Source organism: Delphinapterus leucas, chromosome 14 (genome assembly GCF_059928025.1).
Source record: "Delphinapterus leucas isolate spDelLeu-1000000601 "Yukka" chromosome 14, BTC_Dleu_Yukka2, whole genome shotgun sequence".
Lineage (NCBI taxonomy): Eukaryota > Metazoa > Chordata > Mammalia > Artiodactyla > Monodontidae > Delphinapterus > Delphinapterus leucas.
Window position 1 is genome coordinate 19,914,766 of NC_143142.1, and position 22,834 is coordinate 19,937,599.

Consider the following 22,834-nt stretch of genomic DNA (forward strand, 5'->3'; position numbering starts at 1 on the left):
TGTCATAAACATTCCAACGTCAAGGAAAATTATAATGGTGGGAAACATGAAAGAACTCGCTGAAGATCCATAAAACCAGCTACACAAACACATCGATTTGTTCTGCAACAGAATGTGGGGTGTGTGTATGTGTGTGGATTGTGATAGAAAATAAAAATGGACAGTGAGATGTGCAATTAAGAGAGATCCATCACGAATCCACCAATGCGATCTACATCATCATTATTATTTTTTAAACATTTTTAAAGGCTCGGAGGGGACATAACTAGCTCTCTATGGGGGGATCCCCTCCCATGCCTCAATTTTTGCCAAGAAAAGGCCCAAAGTAGAGCAAATAAATGTGTATTGGGCCTGTTGTGTGCCTGCGTGTTTATGTTCCCAGGCTGGGTGCCACGCTCGCTCTGCGTTCAAGACACAGACCCACCAAAGCGCTTCTCTTCTAGTGAAATGAGAGCAGAAGAACCTCCTAGAACAATGGGGTCCCACCTAGAAGTCCCTGAATGTTATAGCCACCTTTCATTGGTTAAGCTCCACTCTTGACATTAAAAGATGTAAATATATAACTATATCTTAAAATTGTGCCAGTAACAAATACGGTAATCAAGTGGTAGTAAAATAATGAGGTAGAAACTGAAAATCCCTTATGATCTGCTCTCAAAAGTTTATTCTGTTTTATTCCAATTGCATATGTTTGTATGTGTCTGTTACACACGTACGTAAATATGTGTGTGTGTGTGTATTGTGTATGTTGAGATATATATGGCTACACATATAGAAATAGCTGCAGATCCTTTACCATAATAGGCATCAATTTCTAGAAACTGCCTTGCAACAGCTTTTTTCTTCAACTCAGAAATAGACATCTTTTCATATCACACATGTGATCTACTTCATTCCTTTTTATTTTTATTTTTGCAGCACAATGAGAAATAGGTTTTATTTAGTCTTAAGATGTTTCCTTTCTGCATAAATATTAACAATAGTGTATCATGAGTCACAGTGTAAAATTTACATTACAGTTGTCAATTTAAAACCCAGTTTCTCTCTTTTCCATACTTCATTCCTTTTTAATTGGTTTATTATTTTCCTTTTATCTATATTGACTTTTTAACTTAAAAGTAATGGACACTTAGGACTTCCCTGGCCGTCTGGTGGTTAGTACTCCGCGCTTTCACTGCCCTGGGCCCGGGATTCAATCCCTGGTCGGGGAACTAAGATCCCACAAGCGACACGGTGAGACCAAATAAATGAATGAGTGAACGAATGAAAGAATGTAATGGACGCTTATTTTCCTATAGTTAAGTACCACAAAGAAAGCAGTAAGAAAGAGCTCTTTGTTCTCATTAGTGGTTGGTCAGGATTTCATGGAATGGTTGCCGCATGATATTTAACTCCTCTTCTGTTAAAGGATTGCTTTTTAACCATTACAAATATAATATTATTATGTGCAATGTGCAGCCTTGTATAGGGGTCTTTGGGCCCTGATGCAAACATTTCTTTGGGCAAATTCCTAAAAGTGAAATTAAATTCAAGTCTCTTTTGTCCTGGCCTGTTCTCCAGCCGCATGCAGTGTCTTTCAAACAGGGAAAGAACTGAGGAAATGTTCTAGATCATTCTGTAGTTCTCAGCAAACCAGTGGTCATCAGGCCCTAACACCCACCTGGTTTGGTTTCATCTCGTGTAGTTATGTACTGCACCGATCCCGGGGAAGTAGACCACTCGACCCGCTTGATTTCGGACCCCGTGCTGCTGGTGGGCACCACCATCCAGTACACCTGCAACACGGGCTTCGTGCTGGAAGGGAGCTCCCTCCTGACCTGCTACAGCCGTGAAACCGGCACGCCCATCTGGACCTCTCGCCTGCCCCACTGTGTTTGTGAGTCCTCGTTATTGGCTTGAGCCTCCGGGATGCATCTGGGGGTTGGCTGCTTCTTATTCCCGGTGGAGGGCTGGGCTGCTAGGAGGCGGTACCCACTTTGGGAGCGTTTATTATCACTGTCCCCCAACAATAGCTACCAGGGATTGAGGGCATGGCTACTCTAACACTTATGGTAAGTTTATCAGGCACTGTGCTGAGTCCTTTACCAGATTTCCCTCTCTTCTTCCTTGGGTAGCTTCGTGAGCATGGCAGTACTGTCTCCATCTTCCGAAGAGGATACTAAGGTTCAAAGAGGTGAAATCATTGCCCCTGGTCACACAGCTAATTAGTTAAGAAGGAGGCCAGAGGCAAACCCAGGCCTGCGTGACTCTAAGTGATTAAAATGGAGCCGTCCGCAGGGCAGTAGATAGAGTGATTCAGACTCTCTTTGACCTCCTCTGTGGGGCCATCAAAGCAAATGTTTGGTTAAAAAAACACTTTGGGGGGTTCTCTACCATAAAAACTCAAAAAAAGTCTTCCAAAGTCACTCTGAGAAAGGAAGAGTAACTGCATATTCTCACCAGGCAGAGGAGGTGGAGAGCAGGGATCTTGGGTGGGGGCGGGGTCTCAGCCTCGATGGTACATGGGAATCATCTAGGATGTTTTAAAACGCCCTGGAGATTCGGATGCAATTGGTCTCAGGTGTAGCGTGAGTTTCAAAAGCTGCCCAAGGTTTCTGATGTGCTGACAGGGATCGGACCTATTGCTTAAGAAAAGCTTGAGGCTCTGCAGAAGGAACAAAGCCTCACACAATACCTGGGGTTTAGAGATGTCAGCTGCACTGCTATTTTATGAGTGTGTTTTGAAGAGATCCATTAAGGGCACAGACAGCCCAAGCTCCCAGAGCTGCACCGAGGTCTCGATAGTGCTGGGGAATCAGACTTTAAACAACAACAAAAGAATAGATGTTTATTGTATGTTTATGTTTATTGTAAACTACATCTTATGTGATGAACAGTGTAACTTAAGGACGTGGCTCTCTCCTGAAGCAGCTGTGTTTTGTCACTTCTCACAAGTATCAAAACAGGCTTTGTGGAGTTTTTTCATGGCCACAAACAAGCAGCCCTGCCATTTAGATGGACAAAAGCATCCACTGTTTGGAAGACAATTGGAAAGCAAGAAAATCCTTGTCCTTTTCCATTGGATAAACAGATACAGGCAGACCTCAGAGATACTGTGGGTTCAGTTCCAGACCAACACAATAAAAGAAAATATTGCAATAGAGCAAAATTTTGGGTTTCCCAGTGTATATAAAAGTTACGTTTAGCCTATACTGTAATCTATTAAGTGTGCTATAGCATTACGTCTAAAACAAAAAAGTATGTACCTTAATTTTAAAAGACTTTATTGCAAAAAAAATGCTAACCCTCATCTGACCGCGCAGGGTTACCACAAACCTTCAATTTGTAAAAAAAAAAACCCACAGTAATTGTGAAGCGCAGTAAAGCAACGTGCAATAAAACAAGGTATGCCTGTACTTATTGAGCACTTATTGTATGCCAGGCACCGTTCTGAGCAGTCACATGCATTAATTCACATTCACATAATTAATTAATAACAGAGATGTTCGTTGCTTCTGATAAAGAACAGAGCATGGTCAAATTCAAACTCTGGGGAGACCTTCCTCTCTTTCTATTCATGAGGCAGCCAAGGCCAGGGTCCCCTGTGGTAGTCCATGAATTCAGCTTTCTCAGCCCACAAAAGGGATTTATCACACAGACCCAAATAAATGAAAAATTTAAGTGCACATCATCTACTTCATAGATTTTCCTTAATTGACATCTGATTCCTTTATTAGAGGAAGATTTATGTTTCTGGGTTCCCATTTTCTCTTCTCAAAAAGGGGGAAGGTGTGGTAAGAACAAAACATGAAATGGACCCTTTTAGCAAATCTTTAAGTGTATAATAGAGTATCATTAACTCAAAGGCATGGTGTTGTACAGCAGATCTTTAGAAGTTACTTACCTTGCATAATGGGAACTTTATGCCTGTTGATAAGCAATTTCCCCATTTCCCCTTCCTCCAGCCCCAGGCAGCCACCATTTCACTCTCTGGTTCTATGAATTTGACCTTTTTTTATAAGATTTTTTTACTGAAGCATAGTTGATTTCCAATGTTGAGTTAATTACTGCTCTACAGCAAAGTGATTCAGCTATACATATATATATACAGCCTTTTTTTTAATACTCTTTTCCATTATGGTTTTTCATAGGCTATTGAACATGGTTCTCTGTGCCATCCAGTAGGACCTTGCTGCTTATCCACTCCATATATAAAAGTCTACATCTACTGACCCCAGCCTCCCACCCCATCCCTCCCCCAACCCCCTTGACAACCACCAGTCTGTTCTCTATGTCCATGAGTCTGTTTCTGTTTCCCAGATAGGTTCATTTGTGTCATATTTTAGATTCCACATATACATGATATCATATGGTATTTGTCTTTCTCTTTCTGACTTACTTCACTTTGCATGATAATCTCTAGTTGCATCTATGTTGCTCCAAATGGCATTATTTTATTCTGTTTTATGGCTGAGTAGTATTCCACTGTATATACGCACCACATCTTCTTTATCCATTTATCTGTCGATGGACATTTAGGTTGTTTCCATGTCTTGGTTGTTGTGAATAGTGCTGCTATGAACATAAGGGCGCATATATCTTTTTGGATTATAGTTTTGTCCAGATATATGCCCAGGAGTGGCATTGCTGGATCATATGGTAAGAATTTGACTATTTTTTTAAATAAATTTCCATTTTTAAAAAAATATTTATTTATTTAGGCTGCGCTGGGTCTTAGTTGTGGCACACACGATCTTTGTTGCAGCATGCGGGCTCTTAGTTGTTTCATGTGGGCTCTTAGATGCGGCATACAGACTTCTTAGTTGTGGCACGTGAACTCTTAGTTGTGGCATTCAGACTCTTAGTTGCAGCCTGTGGACTTCTTAATTGCAGCATGTGGATTCTTAGTTGAGGCATGTGGACTCTTAGTTGCGTCATGCATGTGGGATCTAGTTCCCTGACCAGGGATTGAACCCAGGCCCCTGCATTGGGAGTGTGGAGTCTTACCCACTGGACCACCAGGGAAGTCCCTGAATTTGACTATTTAAGATGTATCCTATAAGTAGAACCAGACAGTATTTGTCCTTTTGTGATGGGCTTATTTCACTCAGCATAATGTCCTCAAGGTCCATCCATGTTGTCACATATGGCAGAATTTCCTTCTTTTTCAAAGCTGAATGATATTCCATTGTATGTATATACCACGTTTACTGTATCCATTCATCCATCAGTGATGTTTGTTTCCACATCTTGACTAGTGGAAATAGTGCTGCAATGAACACAGCGGTGCTAAAATCTCTTTAAGATCCTGATTTCACTTATTTTGGGTAAATACCCAGAAGAGGGACTGCTGGATCATAATGCTTGTTCTATCTTTAATTGTTTGAGGAACCTTCACACTGTTTTCCATAGCGGCTGCACCATTTTGCATTCCCACCAAGGGTTCTCTCTTCTTCATGCCCTCACTAACTCCTGCTGTCTTTTGTTTCTTTGATAATAGCCATCCTACCATGTGTGAGGTGATATCTTATTGTAGTTTTGATTAGCATTTCCCTGATGACCATGACGTTGAGCATCTTTCGTGTACATGTTGGCCATTTGTATATCTTCTTTGGAGAAATGTCTATTCAAGTTCTTTGCCTTTTTTTTTTTTTTTTTTTTTTTTTTTTGCTGTACGTGGGACCCTCACTGTTGTGGCCTCTCCTGTTGTGGAGCACAGGCTCCGGACGCGCAGGCTCAGCGGCCATGGCTCACAGGCCCAGCCGCTCCGCGGCATGTGGGATCTTCCCGGACCGGGGCACGAACCTGTGTCCCCTGCATCGGCAGGCGGACTCTCAACCACTGCGCCACCAGGGAAGCCCCCTTTGCCCATTTTTTAATTGGGTTATTTGTTTGTCGGCTATTGAGTTGTAGGAATTCCTTACGTATTTTGGAAATTAACCCCTTAACAGATACATGGTTTGCAAATACGTTCTCTCATTCAGTACACTGAAGATTTTTCTGATTGTTTTCTTTGAAATTGAACCCTTATCTGACACCATACACAAAAATCAACTCAAAATGGTTAAAGACTTAAATGTAAGACCTGAAACGTAAAAATTCTAGAAGAAAACATAGGGGAAAAGCTCCCTGACATTAGTCTTGGCAATGATTTCACGGATATGACACCAAAGGCACAGGCAACAAAAGCAAATATAGACAAGTGGGAATTCATCACAATGAAAAGCTCTGCACAGGGCTTCCCTGGTGGCGCAGTGGTTGAGAGTATGCCTGCCGATGCAGGGGACATGGGTTGGTGCCCCGGTCCGGGAGGATCCCACATGCCGCGGAGATGCTGGGCCCGTGAGCCATGGCCGCTGAGCCTGCGCGCCTGGGAGCCTGTGCTCCGCAGAGGGAGAGGCCACAACAGTGAGAGGCCCGCGTACTGCAAAAAAAAAAAAAAAAGCTCTGCACAGAAAAGGAGAGACTTTATTATTCTGTTTGCACAAGTAACAGGGAATCTTGGACCACACAACCCTGTGTTCCCATCTGCCCTAGTCCTAGAATTTAGTCTGAGTCCTAGAACTTCAGAGCTGAAGGGAATCTGGGAGATAAAATGCAATTGAGGATAACCTTGAGATAAAACACAGCTGCCCTCATTTTACAGATAATAAAAATAGTTGTTATCTATCGACTGCGTAAGACATTTTGCTAAGCATGTTATATGTATTTGTGAACATATATGTATATATGTGTACAGTATGTGTGTATACACATGCACGTATACATTAAGGAAACTAAAGCTCAGAGGAAAATACAGATAACAGTAGTTATCATGTGTAAAGTACATTGCTAACTAGATTATATATATTTTTTTGTGTGTGTGTGAATGTATATATGTGCACACACACATATATAAATGTGTGTGTGGAGGGGGGTATGTAAAAGAAATTGATTCTCAAAGGGAAGTATGACTAAGGTCACAAAACTTCTTTGTGGGCAGAGGTAGGATTCAGATTTAGGGCTCTGATCTCCAAGGCCAGCATCCCTTCCACCAGCCTGGCGCCACCATCATTTCACCATGGGTGGCAGGGTGCAAACTCACACAGGGCTGTCCCAGTGAAATTGTAGTCTATGGTCCTAACCCCTTAGCCACCACCACATCCCTTCCCAGTCCCCAGACCTTTGGGCCAAGTTCTGACACTGACTGGTTGGTTCCTGTTTGGGGCTTGTGTCCCCCCAAAAAACAATGTCGAAGTCCTAACCCCCAGTGCCTGTAACCATGAGGTTTGGGGAAATAGGGTCTTTGCAGATATAATCAAGTTAAGATGAGGTCATACCAGATTACGGTGTGCGTTAATCCAGTGACTGGTGTCCTTGCAAGAAGAGGGAAATTTGGACTCACATGGAGACACAGACATAGGGAGAGCATCGTGTGATGACAGAGGCAGTGACGGGAGTGTTGTACCTGCAAGTCAAGGATGCCAAGAATTGCCAGAGACCACCAGAAGCTAGGGAGAGGCAGGGAAGCCTCCTCCTTCCGGAGGTTTCAGAGGGAGCAGGGCCCTGCTGCCTCCTTGAATTCAGGCTTCTAGCCTCCAGAGCTATGAGACAAGGAATGACTGTTGTCCTACGACCCCTGTTTGTGGCACTTTGTTACAGCAGCCCAGGAAGCAAATACAACTCCCATTTCCCCTTTAAAATACTGAAAGGTGGAAATATTTTTTTAAAAGAAAGAAAAGGCACCTCACTAATGAGGCACAGCCTCCAAAGACCCTCTGGGCTGCGGCACCTGCTGGGTTTCCGAGAAGCAGCCCCGGTCCCTCCGGGGCCGCCGCCTTTCCCCAAGATCTGCAGAGCTCTGGTGAGAAGCTGTCCCTGACACCCATGCTAATGAGTTCATGAGTCAAGCTGGGTGTCAGGAGACACGCCATCCTCCTCCCACATGCCAGGAGAACCCAGCATGGGGTTCCAGCATTGATCCAGGCAGGTGAGGCCGACGGGAGATGACACACGAGGCAGGAGGACAGTCAGATTCTAGCAGCAAGGTGCCCAGATTGAGGGGGCTGTTGTATCTGGGTTCCGAGAGTATTTTTTGTTTGTTTGTTTGTTTTTGTTTTTTTTGTGGTACGCGGGCCTCTCACTGTGGTGGCCTCTCCTGTTGCGGAGCACAGGCTCCGGACGCTCAGGCTCAGCGGCCATGGCTCACGGGCCCAGCCGCTCCGCGGCATGTGGGATCTTCCCAGACCGGGGCACGAACCCGTGTGCCCTGCATCGGCAGGCAGACTCTGAACCAGTGCGCCAGAAGGGAAGCCCCTGAGAGTATTTTTAACAAGGTTATTGGACATAAAACAGCTTTATTTATTTATTTTTTTAAATTTATTTATTTATTTAGTTTTGGCTGCGTTGGGTCTTTGTTGCTGCATGCAGGCTTTCTCTAGTTGTGGCGAGCAGGGGCTACTCTTCGTTGCGGTGCGTGGGCTTCTCATTGCAGTGGCTTCTCTTGTTGCGGAGCACGGGCTGTAGCCAAGTGGGCTTCAGTAGTTGTGACACGCGGTCTCAGTAGTTGTGGCTAGTGGGCTCTAGAGCGCAGGCTCAGTAGTTGTGGCACATGGCTTAGTTGCTCCGCAGCATGTGGGATCTTCCCGGACCAGGGCTCGAACCCGTGTCCCCTGCATTGGCAGGCAGATTCTTAACCACGGTGCCACCAGGGAAGTCCAATAAAACAGCTTTAAAATGTTTCTTCTGCTGAACCAAGGAAACAGCACTGATTTGATGAGCACCTTGGCTGTGCCCAGCCCTTTCCCAACATTTACACGTTTAACCCTCACAAAACTGCATGAATGGTTTGCGTTTCCACTTAAAAGCAGGCAGAGAAGGCCCAGAGAGGGTTAGAAGCTTTCCTGAGGTCACACAGCAGGGAAGGGAAAAACCCAGGATTCCAGCTAAAGCCTGCCTAACCCCCAAAGTGTCTTCTTCCTACCTCGTACTCTGCAGCCCTGGTTCCCAGGTGAAGCTCTGGGGCTCTACTGTTGACCAAGACTTTCCACCAACAAGCAAATCGTATAAGCTCTGGACATCTGCAGCCTCTGTTCACAGTCACTTGCCAACGCCATCGTTCAGTCCAGCTGGGACTCAAAGCCATGTCTTTGCACTCCTGGTCCGTTTACCCCAGGCCACTTCAAGAACAGACAGGTCAGGCGTAGGTAGAGGGAAGAGTCTGAAATTTGCTGTCAGACCCACCTCCAGTTCTGCTGTGTGACCTTGGACCAGGAGCTTGCCCTCTCTGGACCTAGGGCCCCCATCTATGAAAACGGATTACTACTTCCTACCACGCAGGTTTGTTGGATGTAATTCGGTCATTTAACAAGTCCTCTTATCTGCAGGTGCATGCTAGGACAGAGGTTCCCAAACTTTCTCAACTCACAGTATCTTTGGAGTGTCAGGATTGTTTTGTAGATTTCCTAGGCCACAATACCTAACAATTCTATTTATTAAGCAGTTAGGTCCAAACCACTTAATAAGCAGCTGTATCCTGACAACTTAGGAGCTGCTTGAAAAAGTAATGCACATAAATTGAGAGAAAAGATTGTAAAATTTTTATTTCGTTCTTAAGTAACGCTTGTTTACAATTACAATTTACAGTAATAATCCAACTACTGCTGCGGGAGTGTGTGTGCCTCCTGGGCTCTGCCAGACTTCTCAAACTCTTAGCATCAGACTGGACTCTGCCATCTGCATCTCCTGTTCCACACTGATTTTGTCACAGTTCTTGCTTTTTAGCACAGCAACCACAGAAAACCTAGCTTTGCAAAGATGGGGCATCATCAAAAAGAATGCAGCTCCATTGTGAAGCAGTTTTACTCCAATAAAGATGGTAAAAAAAAGTAAATAAACTACAATCTATATGCACCAAAAAATTAAAAGAATGTAGCTCAATCTGATGTTAAAACTGAACTTTCTCAAGCTAGGAGTTCACATGAGGCTGGAAGATGTCACTGTGTCTCCTCAACATTTTTTAAAAATCTCACAGCACCCCTGTGAGTTCATGGTGGCACCCGGGGGCATCATGGTGTATAGTTTGGGAACACTGGTGTTAGGTCCTGAAAATATGGCAAAAATGCAGCAATATGTAAACAGACACAGTCTGCATTGACAGGGATCATGGGGTATATTGAAGATGGGGGAGGAGAAACAAGTCTATGAAAGAAATAACAATGGATCCACAGTATCACCTCCTCCAGAAGGGCCTCCCTGACTGCCTAGGCTAGGTCATGTTTCTCTCATCTGCACTCCCATGGCTCCTATAGCTACACAGCACTTGCTGCAGCTTGTCGAAATGACCTGTTTATATGTTCAGAGACTCAAACACATACCTTGCTTGCTAGGAATGTATCTAATTGGTTCTTGTATCCCTTGGGCCCAGCAGGCTCAAAAAATGACAGTATTTGTTACTATTACTGTCATCGTCCTTGTTAGCAGTACTAATGCAGTCTTTATTGAGTTTCGTGGCTCTGTTGCAGCTTCCCTTCTTTGGTGGCGGCATGGTAGATGGCTGCTGGGGGTCCCATCCAGAAGACATAAACCACAGCATGAAAAGTAATGAGGCTCTGTCAAAGACAGCGAGGGTTTTATGGGTGGCTCTCCAGAGAGGCATGTACGGATTCCTCAGGAGGCCCTGGCCCTTCACAGCCCTGCCCCCAGAACACCACAAATACGAGATGTGGAGATTTCCTGACCTGGATAGAACCCACATGGCCAGATGGTGGCCACAGTAAAAGTTTCCATTGATGAGTCATCCCCAGCGGCCTCACCTCGGCCAGCATGCCAGGCTCTAGCTGGGTGCCCTTCTTCATTTAAAAATTCCTGTCTCTGAGGAAGCAATAGCTCAGAGCAATTCACGATAGCCCAGGGAATTGGGGCAGGAGAAGGGCCCTTCATTATAGCAGAACCGTTAAGTGCACAGGACTTCAAATCCAGCAGGTCAGGTTTGCATCTCAGCCCTGCCACTTGCCAGCTGCGTGACTTTGAATAAGCCAAAGCCGGTGTCCTCATCAGAAAGAATGATCATGCCAACCATCAATACAGACGCTCACAACAGTGTGTCTGGTATATAATAAGTGCTCAGTTAACATTGGTTGCTAATTACCACTCAGTTTCACTGCTCCACTACTGTAGAGTATATTACAAATGATTCATAGCAATAACCAAGAAACCTGATTTTGAGCGTTTCGCACAAATGTGCTCTAAAAATGTACATTTTTTCCTATACTTAAAGAGAGGGGGGAAATGGGAGGAAGATAAAAATGAGGGTAGGTTTGTGGTTATGTCTATAAGACCATCAGTCCAAGTCACTTGAATTCCTGGGAGAGAACAGGTTGAAATCACACGGATTGCCATCAGAGTTGTTTAAACCTTAGACACGTGATTCTCAACCAGGGGTGAATCTGCTCCCCAGGGGACAATTGTCAAAAGCAATTTCTAGAGACATCTTTGGTTGTCACAACAGGGGAAGAGGAGTGCTACTGGCATCTAGTGGGCAGAGGCCAGGGATGCTGCCCAACATCCTACAGGGCACAGGACAGCCCCACCACAAAGAATTACCCAGCCCAAAACGTCAACAGCATCTAAGTTGAGAAAACAATCTTATTTCAAAGTGTGGGTACCTCCTCGGTGTAGGAATGTCATTGACCAGCCACCAGCCACATCTCAGCTTAAGAGTGGGGTCTTGGTCCAGTCCGTATACGTAGCAGGCAGGAAAAAGTGAAGTCCAGAGACATGAATTGATTCACCCAAGGTAACACAGTGGATCCCGGCCTCCAGTTTCAAATTCAAGTCACTTCTTCATCACTTTCCTGCCATCTTCTGAGAGCTGAAGATAAATACAGATGCCTTCAAAGATAGCTGGTTTCTGCCAGAGGTGGAATTCCATGTGGAATTCTTTTCAGACTCTTACTGATGGTTGGGTCAAAATTGAATTGGATTGACTTTGGAGGCAAAGACTCAAATCATAACTCAGCCACTTCCTTCTTGTGGGACCTTTCACAAGAGACCTTCCCCTGAGCCTCAGTTTCATTATCTGTAAAATGGCTGTATGGTGTGGTGATTAACAGTGGACTCGGACCACTTGGATTTGAATCCTATCTCTCCCACTAACGAGCTTGACAGGTTACCCAGCGAGATACCCAGCAGTTCTGTGCTTCATTTGCACCGATATAAAATGGGGAGAGTCATAACAATGTCTGTGCCTTGGGGTTGTTGTAATAATTAACTGAGTTTATAGATACAGAAACTCCAAATAGTGCCTGGCTCATAGGATGCTCTCAGTAAACTTTGGCTATTCTGGTCAGTACTGTTACCATCTTTAAAGATTTAGGGGAGGATTAGAAATAATATTTGCAAATCATCTGGTACAGAATGGGTGTTTGAATATTTTGGAACTCAGTGGATTAAATTATTAATTTCTTAACCATGTCAAGACACCAGAGCTGCAGTTCTGAGCCCTAAACCCTTCAGCCCTAAAGTTCTGGCTGGACTTTAAGAGTCTATTTCTGTTTTGTAAATTAGTTCATTTGTACCATTTTTTTAGATTCCACATATAAGTGATATCATATGGTATTTTTCTTTCTCTGTCTGACTGACTTCACTTTCTATGGTCATTTCTAGGTCCATCCATGTTGCTGCAAATAGCATTATCTCATTCTTTTTTATGGCTGAGTAATATTCCATGGTGTGTGTGTGTGTGTGTGTGTGTGTGTGTGTGTATGTATGTATTCCACATGTTTATCCATTCATCTGTTGGTAGACATTTAGGTTGCTTCCATGTCTTGGCTATTGTAAATGGTTCTGCATGTATCTTTTTGAATTAGAATTTTCTCCGGGTATGTATGCTCAGGGAGTGGGATTGCTGGATCATATGGTAACTCTATTCTTAGTTTTTTAAGGAACCTCCGTACTGTTTTCCATAGTGGCTGCACTAATTTACATTCCCACCAACAGTGTAGGAGGGTTCCCTTTTCTCCACACTCTCCAGCATTTGTTATTTGTAGACTTATTTTTTTATTATTATTATTTTTTGCGGTACTCGGGCCTCTCACTGCCGTGGCCTCCCCCGCTGCGGAGCACAGGCTCTGGACGCGCAGGCTCAGCGGCCATGGCTCACGGGCCCAGCCGCTCCGCAGCATGTGGGATCTTCCCGGACTGGCGCACGAACCCGTGTCCCCTGCATTGGCAGGTGGACTCTCAACCACTGTGCCACCAGGGAAGCCCATTTGTAGACTTTTTGATGATGGCCATTCTGACCGCTGTGAGGTGGTACCCCATTATAGTTTTGATTTGCGTTTCTCTAATAATTAGCGACGTGGAGCATCTTTTCATGTGCCTCTTGGCAATCGGTATGTCTTCTTTGCTGGCTGGACTTTAGAATCACCTGGGGAGCTTTAATAAGAATATTTGGGGGGACCGATTAAAATTCCTTAGGGGGCAGAGCCGGCTCACTGAATAACCTAGGGTGATTCTACTATGAAGCCAGGTGAGAACAGCTGAGGACACCTCCCCTTCACCTTCCTGGACCTGCTGTCAGTCTCTTCCTTTACCTCCAGATCTAAGAATTTGTCCTGTGTCACTTTCTATCTCCGCAGGGCCAGGACAGTGCCTGGTACAGGAAATATTGTGGAATACATGAACATTAAGTTACATGAAGGCAGGGGCCATGTCTGTCTTTCTCATTGCTGTATGTCCAGGGCCTGGCACATAGAAGGTGCTCAAGAAATATTTGTTATACTCATTAATCTGTTCATTTATGAAAGAAAATTCCAGGGAAAGTTTGTAGGGAAATCCTTCTGCATTGCCACTGCCGCCTGCTGGCCACTCTGCTACACTGCAGGTAATACACTTTTTTTTTTTTTTTTTTTTGTCTTAAGGATTTATCCTCTCTTAAGGATCACTTACTAGGAAGCTGGACTCCCAGGAGGATGGAAAGCCAGGGAATCAGATCAGCACTTACCTGGGGTCTGAGTCTTCACTGTCTCCCAGTAGAGCACTGGATTTCCAGGTTTCCTCTGAAAACCTTCCCTGACCTTCCCACCTCTGACTGACTCAGTGAGGTTTCTGCTCTGTGTTTCTCCCATCACAGCTGCTACCAAGCACTGGGTTGCAATTACCTGATAACTGTTCCTCTCCCCCACTAGACTGAGTCCTGGGAAAATCGGAACAATGCTTCTTTAGTTCCCTACTCTATACCAGCTCCTAGCACAAGCCTGGAACATAGGGACAGAGCAAATGTCTGCTGGACTGAATTTTTTTTTTTTAAACCCAAAGAGTGAATTCTAGACTCTGGAAGTTCATAAACTGTAAAGTGTAGTGCTTGGGGCTGCATTTCCCAAGGAGTATTATATACTCCATTGGCGATACCCATGTGGCTTTAGACAGTGCCCAGATTAACTTTTCAATGTTAAGAAAATCTTTAAAAATAAAACTGACATTTGAAACCTGTGATTATAAGAATGTTATTATTTGGGGTGAGGCTAAATTATGTAGCACTGTTTAAATGGAAAAATAAGTTAATAGAAATTTTTAAAAAGATTAAGTAAACAATAGTAAAGTTGGGTTGAAGGTATGACCAAAATTGTAAAACCCAGAAAAATAACCAGCGTTTACTGGGTGCTACTATATGTTGCTCACCCTCACGTGCATGAGCTCACTTCATCATCATAGCAACCCTACGAGCTATCCCATTTCACAGATGAGGAAGTTGAGGCTCACAGAGGACAAATATCTTACCCACAGGTGCATAACTAGGATCTGAATCCCAGGCCATTAGGCACTTGAGCCCAAGAACTTCTATTCTGTAATCTTCTTTCAGTTGAACTGATGTAAGGTCTTTTAAGAAACATTTATTGGGCACCTACTCTGTGCCACACTGCTGAAGATACAGCAGTGAGTAAAAGCCAACTCCAGCGCCACAGAGCCCAACCAGGTTGAAGAGCAAACTTTCAGAGGAATCATTAGGACTTGGGTGCAGGGTTTGGGTCGTGATGTTATTGCCTGTGTATATTATAAAAGTAAGGCGTGCCCAACCTGTGTTTAAAACGATACATCAATATGCTATATAGGACTATAAAATGTAAAAGGAAAATTTTCCCTTCCTACAGCTCATACCCCAGGCACACTCCGCAAGGTTAATGATACCTTACCAGTCCTTCTAGGTGTCTTCCATGGACGCATAATACAATGCTGTCTTTAAGGGTTCCCGTGATTGATTGAAGGGAGGCATTGTGGTTTGACCGGGGGCCCAGACATGGTAACATTGGCTGTTCTCAAGTGCCCGTGGGTGAACTTCAACCATAGAGATGACCTTGGTTTAGTGGAGGGATTAGCTTTGGTCAGGCATTGGCTGAACCACCTGGTGCCTCATTTCTGGGAGTCTGAACTGAAGGGAATGCTAGTCAATATCCCTGCCTCTCTCTCTCAGCTGCTCTAACAGCCCCGCCCCCACTGACTTAGGGGGTCTCCTCCAGATGCCCCTTACTCTTTTGAGCTTCTCTCTCAGACAGCAACTGCCATCTCTTTTTGTTTAATTGTCCATTTACATTTGTTTGCCCGCTTAAAGCACTGAGACCACAGTCTCTGGAGGGCAGGAGTGGCGTCTGATCCGCCTTCTGGCCCCACTGCTGGGTGCGTTGTCTGGCATGCAGTAAACACTTGCTAAATGTTTTCTCAATAAAAGCTCGAGCGCCTGCCAAGGTGCATCTGCACTGTCGTGCAAGATGCGCCCCTAGCCGCCCAGCGACCCAGCAAGTCCCTTTCTACAGGCTGGCTTCCTGGATTGCAGGTATGGGAGGAAAACAGTTCTTCACCCCTGATGAAGGCTGCTATTGAATTACAAAGAAAAAAATCTTTCAACCTCAAGAGGTTGGAACCCTAGGAACCTTAGGAACCTTCTAGGCCAGGTCCCTATCGACCCACCCATTCAAAGAGATCAAAGCCCCAATTCTTCATTAGTGGTGATTACTGTCACTAAAACATAGTCATTCATTCATTTGTTCCTTGGAAAGGTAATACATTAAAATGCCTTCCTAAATGTCAGGCGGGTACCATGTGTAGAACAATAGGGAGTGGTAAGGATTGTGGCTAACTGGGGAACATATTTCTTATCTAAGGGGGCCAGCTTCTACTCAACACCATGTGAGTTGAGTGCTTGGGCTCCAGGTCACAATCATTGCCAGGTTGTTATGTGAACCCAGTATTATTTTATCTTCCAATGTTTCAAAAGAAGCCAGAAATCCAGATTATTACGTGAAATACCCTGATTTGCACAAGCTAAGTAGAGCCCATATGTAGGTCAAATTCACAGAGAAATAGGGTCTAGTTGGGACTTCTGTTATACTATGTGCCATCCACAATTTCCATGGAGCGAGGGGTTATATCTGTTTTATTCACCTCTGTGTCCTCAGTGCTACTTATGTGTTGGCACATAATAGGTGTTCAATAAACATTCATTGACCCAATGAAAGAATGAATGCTTCCTGTGATCCAGGAAAGGTGCTAGGCACTGGAATTCCTGGCATGAATGTAAGATGAGTTTCCAGCCTGGGAGTGAGTGGGCAAGGTGAGAATCAAACAGTGCCATAAAAGATTCTGAAGCTGTGTTGGAGGTCTGTGAAGGTTATAGAACAGGGTTCCAAGAACAGGGGAATTCATGCTGCTGGGGACAGATCTGGCTCCTTGGGGGAATTCTTGAGATCTGCCTTGTAAAATAAGATGCTTGAAACAACCTATATTTATTATCTTACAGTTTCTATGGGTCTGGAGTCTGGGAACAGCTTAACTGGGTCCTTTGGTTCAGGATCTCTCATAAGAGAGACCTGGGGCTGGAGTCTCATCTGAAGGCTCAGTCGGGGGAAGGATCCACTTCCAAGCTTTGGAGCTCCTACTCCAAAGACAGTGGAGAGTCTGCTAGCAAGACAGAACTACAGTCTTATATAACATCCTCATGGAAGTGACAGCCCTTTGCCTTTGCTACATTGATACTTTATTGGTTGGAAGTGAGTCACAGGTCCTGCTACAAAGAGCTGCAAAGAGCCGTTAATACCAGCAGGTGAAGATTATTAAGGGCTGTCTTAGCTTTTCCGCTGCACTCTCCTTTATTTTTTTTTTTATTGGAGTGTAATTGCTTTATAACGTTGTGCCAGTTTCTGCTGTACAGTGAAGCGAATCAGCTGCATGTATACGCATATCCCCTCCCGCTTGGACCTCCCTCCCACCCCCCTCCCCATCCCACCCCTCTAGGTCATCACTGAGCACCAAGCTGAGCTCCCTGTGCTATACAGCAGGTTCCCACTAGCTAGCTATTTTACACATGGTAGTGTATTTATGTCACTCTCCTTTAGATAGGAAGGGGAAGGGCATCTCAGACAGAGGGAACAGCATAGGCAAAGCACAAAGGGGTGAAACAGAGTAACCCATCTGGCAAAATGTGACTAGTTCGATGTAAAGTGAGGAACCATTTGAGAGGGAGGCAGGAAGCAGATGGACAAAGCCCTAATAGCCCAATCTGGAGACCCTGCCTCTTCTCCAAGCGCAGTGGAATCACCAGGTGTGAAATAATAAAAGACCCACCTGCTCCACGTTCTAAACCGAGGGCCTGCAGAGTCAGGATGATGGCAAGCTGGGGTACTACACTAGTAAATTGTAAAAATCACTCAGATATTACAGGAATCCTTCAGGTAAAAGAGGCAGCATGTCATCTCTTCCGAGTTTCACTAATCAAGTGAGTATTGGAAACTGTGGACAGAAGCTTGTTTCTCTGAAACATGTATGGCAGGTACAGCTGTGATATGTAAAGACTTGGGTCTTTGTACAGCAAAGTAAGATCCAGAAGGAGCAAAATGTTTTAGGATTTGGCATAGAAAACTCCTTGTTCTCTGTTTGTAGGAATGTAAAATGGTGCTGCCACTGTAGAAAACGGGATGGTGGTTCCTCAGAGTTACATGTAGGATTACTGTATGGTCCAGAAATCCCACTTCTGGGTATCTACCCACAGAAGTGAAGGCAGGGTCTCAAAGAGGTATTTGCACACCCATGTTCATAGCAGCTTTATTCACTATAGCCAAAAGGGGAAGCCATTCAAGTGTCCATTGACGGATGGATGGATAAACAAAATGTTTGTCCAGCCATACAATGGAATATGATTCAGCCTTAAAAAGGAAGGAAATTAGAACACAAGCTACAACATGGATGACCCTTGAGGGTATTATGCTCAGTGTAATAAGCCAGTCGCAAAAAGACAAATACTGGATGATTCCACTTATATGTGGTCCCTAGAGTAGTCAAAGTCATAGAGACAGAAAGTGGAATGGTGGTTGCCAAGGGTTGGTTGGGAGGGGAGATGGGAAGTTAGTGTTTAATGGGGACAGAGTTTCCATTTGGGAAGATAAAAGAGTTCTGGAGGTTGATTGTACAACAATGGGAATGTATTTGACACTACTGAACTGTATACCTAAAATGGTTAAGATGGTAAATTTTATATTATGTAGATTTTACCCAGTTTAAATTTTTTAATAGTAAGACTTTTTAATGTTTCAGGATGTGTAGTCTTGTGTGCACAGCAGTTTTTACTGGCTTTCCAGTCCATCCAGGTGCTGAAAAGGAACTAGATCACACGCTGGCCCTGGAATGGGTCAAACTGTCAGGTTCAACTCTCCAATAAGCCTTAAGGTAGCAGGTGTCATTTATGATGCTCCTACTGTATATGTTAGGGTCATTTGTGTTCCTACTGTATACCAGGCCCTGAGCCTCCAGCATGCCTGAACAGGCTCATCTCCAGTGAGGGAGACCGATAGTAAATAATTAAATACAATACAGTGTATGCAATGCTGTGGTGGAGGAAGAGCTGGAGAGATTAGTGACTCAATTAGGGGTAGGGGGCACCAGGGAAGGCTTCCTGAAGGAGGAGATATGAGGACTGAGTATTGAAAAACAAGACTTATCCCGGCTGTGTGGGCAGGTGAGGTATAAGGTGAGAAGCAGGAGGAATATTTCATAATTTAGCGACACCACCGTCCATTATTTACTGAGTACTTATATTTCAAGGGTGTGCTAAGCATTTGCACACGTTATCTTGGTTAATCTTCCAAGTCCCTGTGAGATAGGTGCTGCTATTATTGCCATTTTACCGATGAGGAAACTGAAGCTCAGAGAGGTTGTGGCCCTTGCTGGAGGTCACACAGCTAGTAAGTAGCAGAGCCCAGATTTTTAACCCAGATTCCACAGCTCAGTATATCCTACTGTGCCCATGTGTAACCCATGCCCAGAGGTGGGAGAGGGAAAGGGGAGTCTGAGGAGTGGGCAACAGTTCAGTGCAAGGTGGGGATGCAGAGAAATGATGCTGGAGAGACTGGCCTCAGATCACACAGGCTCTGAGTAGGAGTCCCCAGAGATTTACATCGTCTCATCAGAGCTCCTTTTGGCTTGCATTTCAGCGGAGGAGTCCCTGGCATGTGACAACCCAGGGTTACCTGAAAATGGGTACCAAATCCTGTACAAACGACTCTACCTGCCAGGAGAGTCCCTCACCTTCATGTGCTATGAGGGCTTCGAGCTCATGGGGGAAGTGACCATTCGATGCATCCTGGGACAGCCATCCCACTGGAATGGGCCACTGCCCGTCTGTAAAGGTAAAGAAACCACCGCCTCCCCACTCCCAGAGTCCCGGGGAATGAGGGACCCAGAGATGTAAAGACTGACTTGCAGCGATTCTAAACTTGCTCTAAAAAGCCAGGCTACTGTGTTTCACTAAATCTAAGACACCACGGTTATTTTCTGCACTGCTGAGGAAGGACTTGGCTTCCAATTAAACTACGACACGGTGCCTTCTCCTTGCGTAGCATTTTTGTTTTTACTTACTAGAAGAGCTTAGGTTTTTATCATAAAGGAGAGGCAGCCTGCTTTTGACTCCTGCTTGGACAGCGTGGCTGAGACGTTTCCCGCCTCCTGCACCCCCTTCTCACAACCACTTGGTTCCCAAGGGTGATGGGTGTTCCCCTGTCGCCTCTGGGCGTTCTCCCAAGATGCTCACACCTGTCCTCCAGGTACTGAAGGTCCGGGGCTGATGATTGCACAAGCACAGGCATCTTGAGCGCCACCTGGTGGCAGCGATTGTAATACCCCAGTGATTGTAAGACACCCCCCATCTCAGAGATGGTGAAAAGGGGGGGAAGTGTATTTTAGAATCAGTAAACCACTCATCGTTGAAATTAAGTTAGGGCACGCCTAGTGAGATTTGGATCCATTTATCCGTGTCTTTGAGGTGTGAAATTCATAATCATATCCTAAGTATGTTCAGCGCTTTAGGCAAGTGGATTTAACCTTTTATGGTGTTAGTACCCTTTTGAGAATGAGGCAGAAGGCTCTGAATTCTCTCCCCCGGGGGAACCGAAACATGCAGTTTTACATTTCTACTTGGGAACCCATAACTTCAGCGGATCCCCAAATGATCGTTCATGAAGTTCAGCGTTAAGGCTTAAAAATACTTTCCCGGCCAGAATTTCTACTCCTGGGTATAGGCACAAAGTAATTGAAAACAGGTATTCAAACCAACACTTGTACAAATGATCGTAGCAGCATTATTCACAAAAGATGGAAACAACCCAAATGTCCATCAGCTGGTGAATGGATAAGCAGAATGTGGCATGTTCCTATAAAGGAATATTGTTCAGCCGTAAAAAGGAATGCTATAACATGGATGAACCTTGAAAAGGTTATGCTCAGTGAAAAGAAGCCAGACACAAAAGGTCACGTATTGTATGATTCAATTCGAATGAAATGTCCAGAATAGGTAAATCCACAGAGATGGAACTCAGATTAGATGCCCAGGGGCTGGTGGGGACGGAAGAGTAACTGCTTAATTGATACCGAATCTCCTTTTGAGATGATGAAAATGTTCTAGAACTTGATAGAGGTGATGCTTGCACAACACTGTGAATGTACTGAATGCCCCTGAATTGGACACTGAATTAAAATGGTTAATTTTATGTTGTGTGAATTGTACCTATAAAAAAAGATTTTCCCTGCATCACCCCATTGAAGCCTCATGACCGTACTCTGAGATAGGTGAGCCCTCATACCCATTTCACAAATGTGGACAGAGAAGCTCACAGAGGTTAAGTGACTTACCCCAAACCACACAACTGGTATAAGACAAATCTAGGATTTGAACCCACTTCTGCTAATTATAAATTCCCTACCTTTGAAACCCCACCGGGTGAGGCAGTCCTGGCCCCTCAGGTATGAGAGACCATCTAGCAGGAAAGACATTGTCTTGGGAGACCATTGCCCTTTCCTCTCCACTTCCACTCCTGTGACCCACCCTGCCAACTCTGTAATGAAATAATAAATCACTTCCTCTTCCCCAAAAAAGTGGGGTCCATCGTTTGTGGTCTGGAGTTGGAGAAATGACAGAGCACCAGTGCGAGACCACCCCCTGGGACTCAGGGGCCCTGGGTTCCCAAGGACGCTGCCCTGGCAGGTCCAGGAAAGGGCCCGGGAAGCTGCCTCTTAGCACGTGCCCCCGGGGCCCACTGATCACACTCAGAGGTTCAACATTTCCTTCCATTTCTAAGATTTCATGGAAGCTCATGCCCTCCCAGACACGCAATCAAGGTCCCATTCATGTCTTGGGTAGGAAGCATCTGCCTTAATCTTTCCATTTTCCTAATGCCCTGGCTCCAGAGATGTCTGCAGTCAGTTAGTTAGTTAGTTAGCTTTTTTGTCGGCTGGTTTTGTTATCATCACAAGATAACGATGAAAGTCAGAGAGTCACTTTGACCAAAGCTCTTACTAGGAAATCTCCGTATTATGTAGGACACGGCTATTGCTGGGCCTTTGGGGGCCAGCTCCTCCCACGACCTTATCATGCAATCTTTCCATCGAAGCCCTTCACTCTGGGGGTTTTGCATCCCTGAACCCCGTCCCTGTGGGTATATTTTTGTGCTCAGCTATCATGATGACTTGGATGCCAAAGCGTGAAGACACCAGCCCCCATCATCCTGAACTTCCAGAGAAGTTGTACAGGGAATCCAGGGGAATAAACCAACTCCAGAGAGTTCCAGTCTATGGCAATGAAGGAATGAAAATATGGAATAAAAATCCTATATTCCAAATCAATATGGAATAAAAGTGAAATTAGAAAGGTTCACATAAATGTATATTTCAAAGCAGGAAAACAATTTCACCTCTGGCTGGGCTCAGGATTTCGGATTTGGAATTTTGTCTTGCCCCTCACCATTCATCAGCCTTGGTCTGACACAAAAACACTGAAGAGACCAGGACTATGTAGTTCAGAGCAAAGGCCCAGGAAAGCCAAGCAAGTTTAAATCCTGCCTCCATCACTTAGGAGCTCTGTGGTGTCAGAGAAATCACTTCACTTCTCTGAACCTCTCTTTGCTTATCTGTTAAATGGGGATGAGAATAATATCTACCTAATGAGATTGTTGTGAGTGTTAAGTGAGCAAATATATATAAAGCTCTTGATGCCCAGTATCTGACATATGGTGAGTATTCAGTAATTATTGTCCTTTTCCTTTCATATCTGTCTCATTTTCTCTTAGGAACTTAGGAAGGGAATGAGGCATTTCCACTAATTCCAGTAGCCTAAGATTTAAAAAAATAAACAAAACCACAGCACTACAGCAAAGCATGGAATGGACTTTTGCACCTAATTTGGGGGGGGGTGCTTCATGCAAACAGAGTGAATTCACTTGACGTTGACCAATGCTCCAATTTCTCTTTCAGTTAATCAAGACAGCTTTGAACACGCTTTAGAAGGTGAGTCCCATGAAGAAAAAAATCCCATAAACCAAGCTAATAGCAGAAAGCA

At 44.6% G+C, this 22,834-nt stretch overlaps 1 protein-coding gene across 1 annotated transcript in view; it reads left to right on the top strand.

The window, feature by feature from the left end:
- Nucleotides 1–22,834, top strand: part of SEZ6L (seizure related 6 homolog like) — a 198,166-nt gene that overhangs the window by 171,763 nt on the left and 3,569 nt on the right. Inside the window, exons 15-17 of the mRNA XM_089895386.1 lie at nucleotides 1,685–1,876; nucleotides 19,440–19,634; nucleotides 22,750–22,782. Of these exons, the coding sequence (XP_089751512.1) occupies nucleotides 1,685–1,876; nucleotides 19,440–19,634; nucleotides 22,750–22,782 (420 nt within the window). The remainder of the gene's footprint in view (nucleotides 1–1,684; nucleotides 1,877–19,439; nucleotides 19,635–22,749; nucleotides 22,783–22,834) is intronic.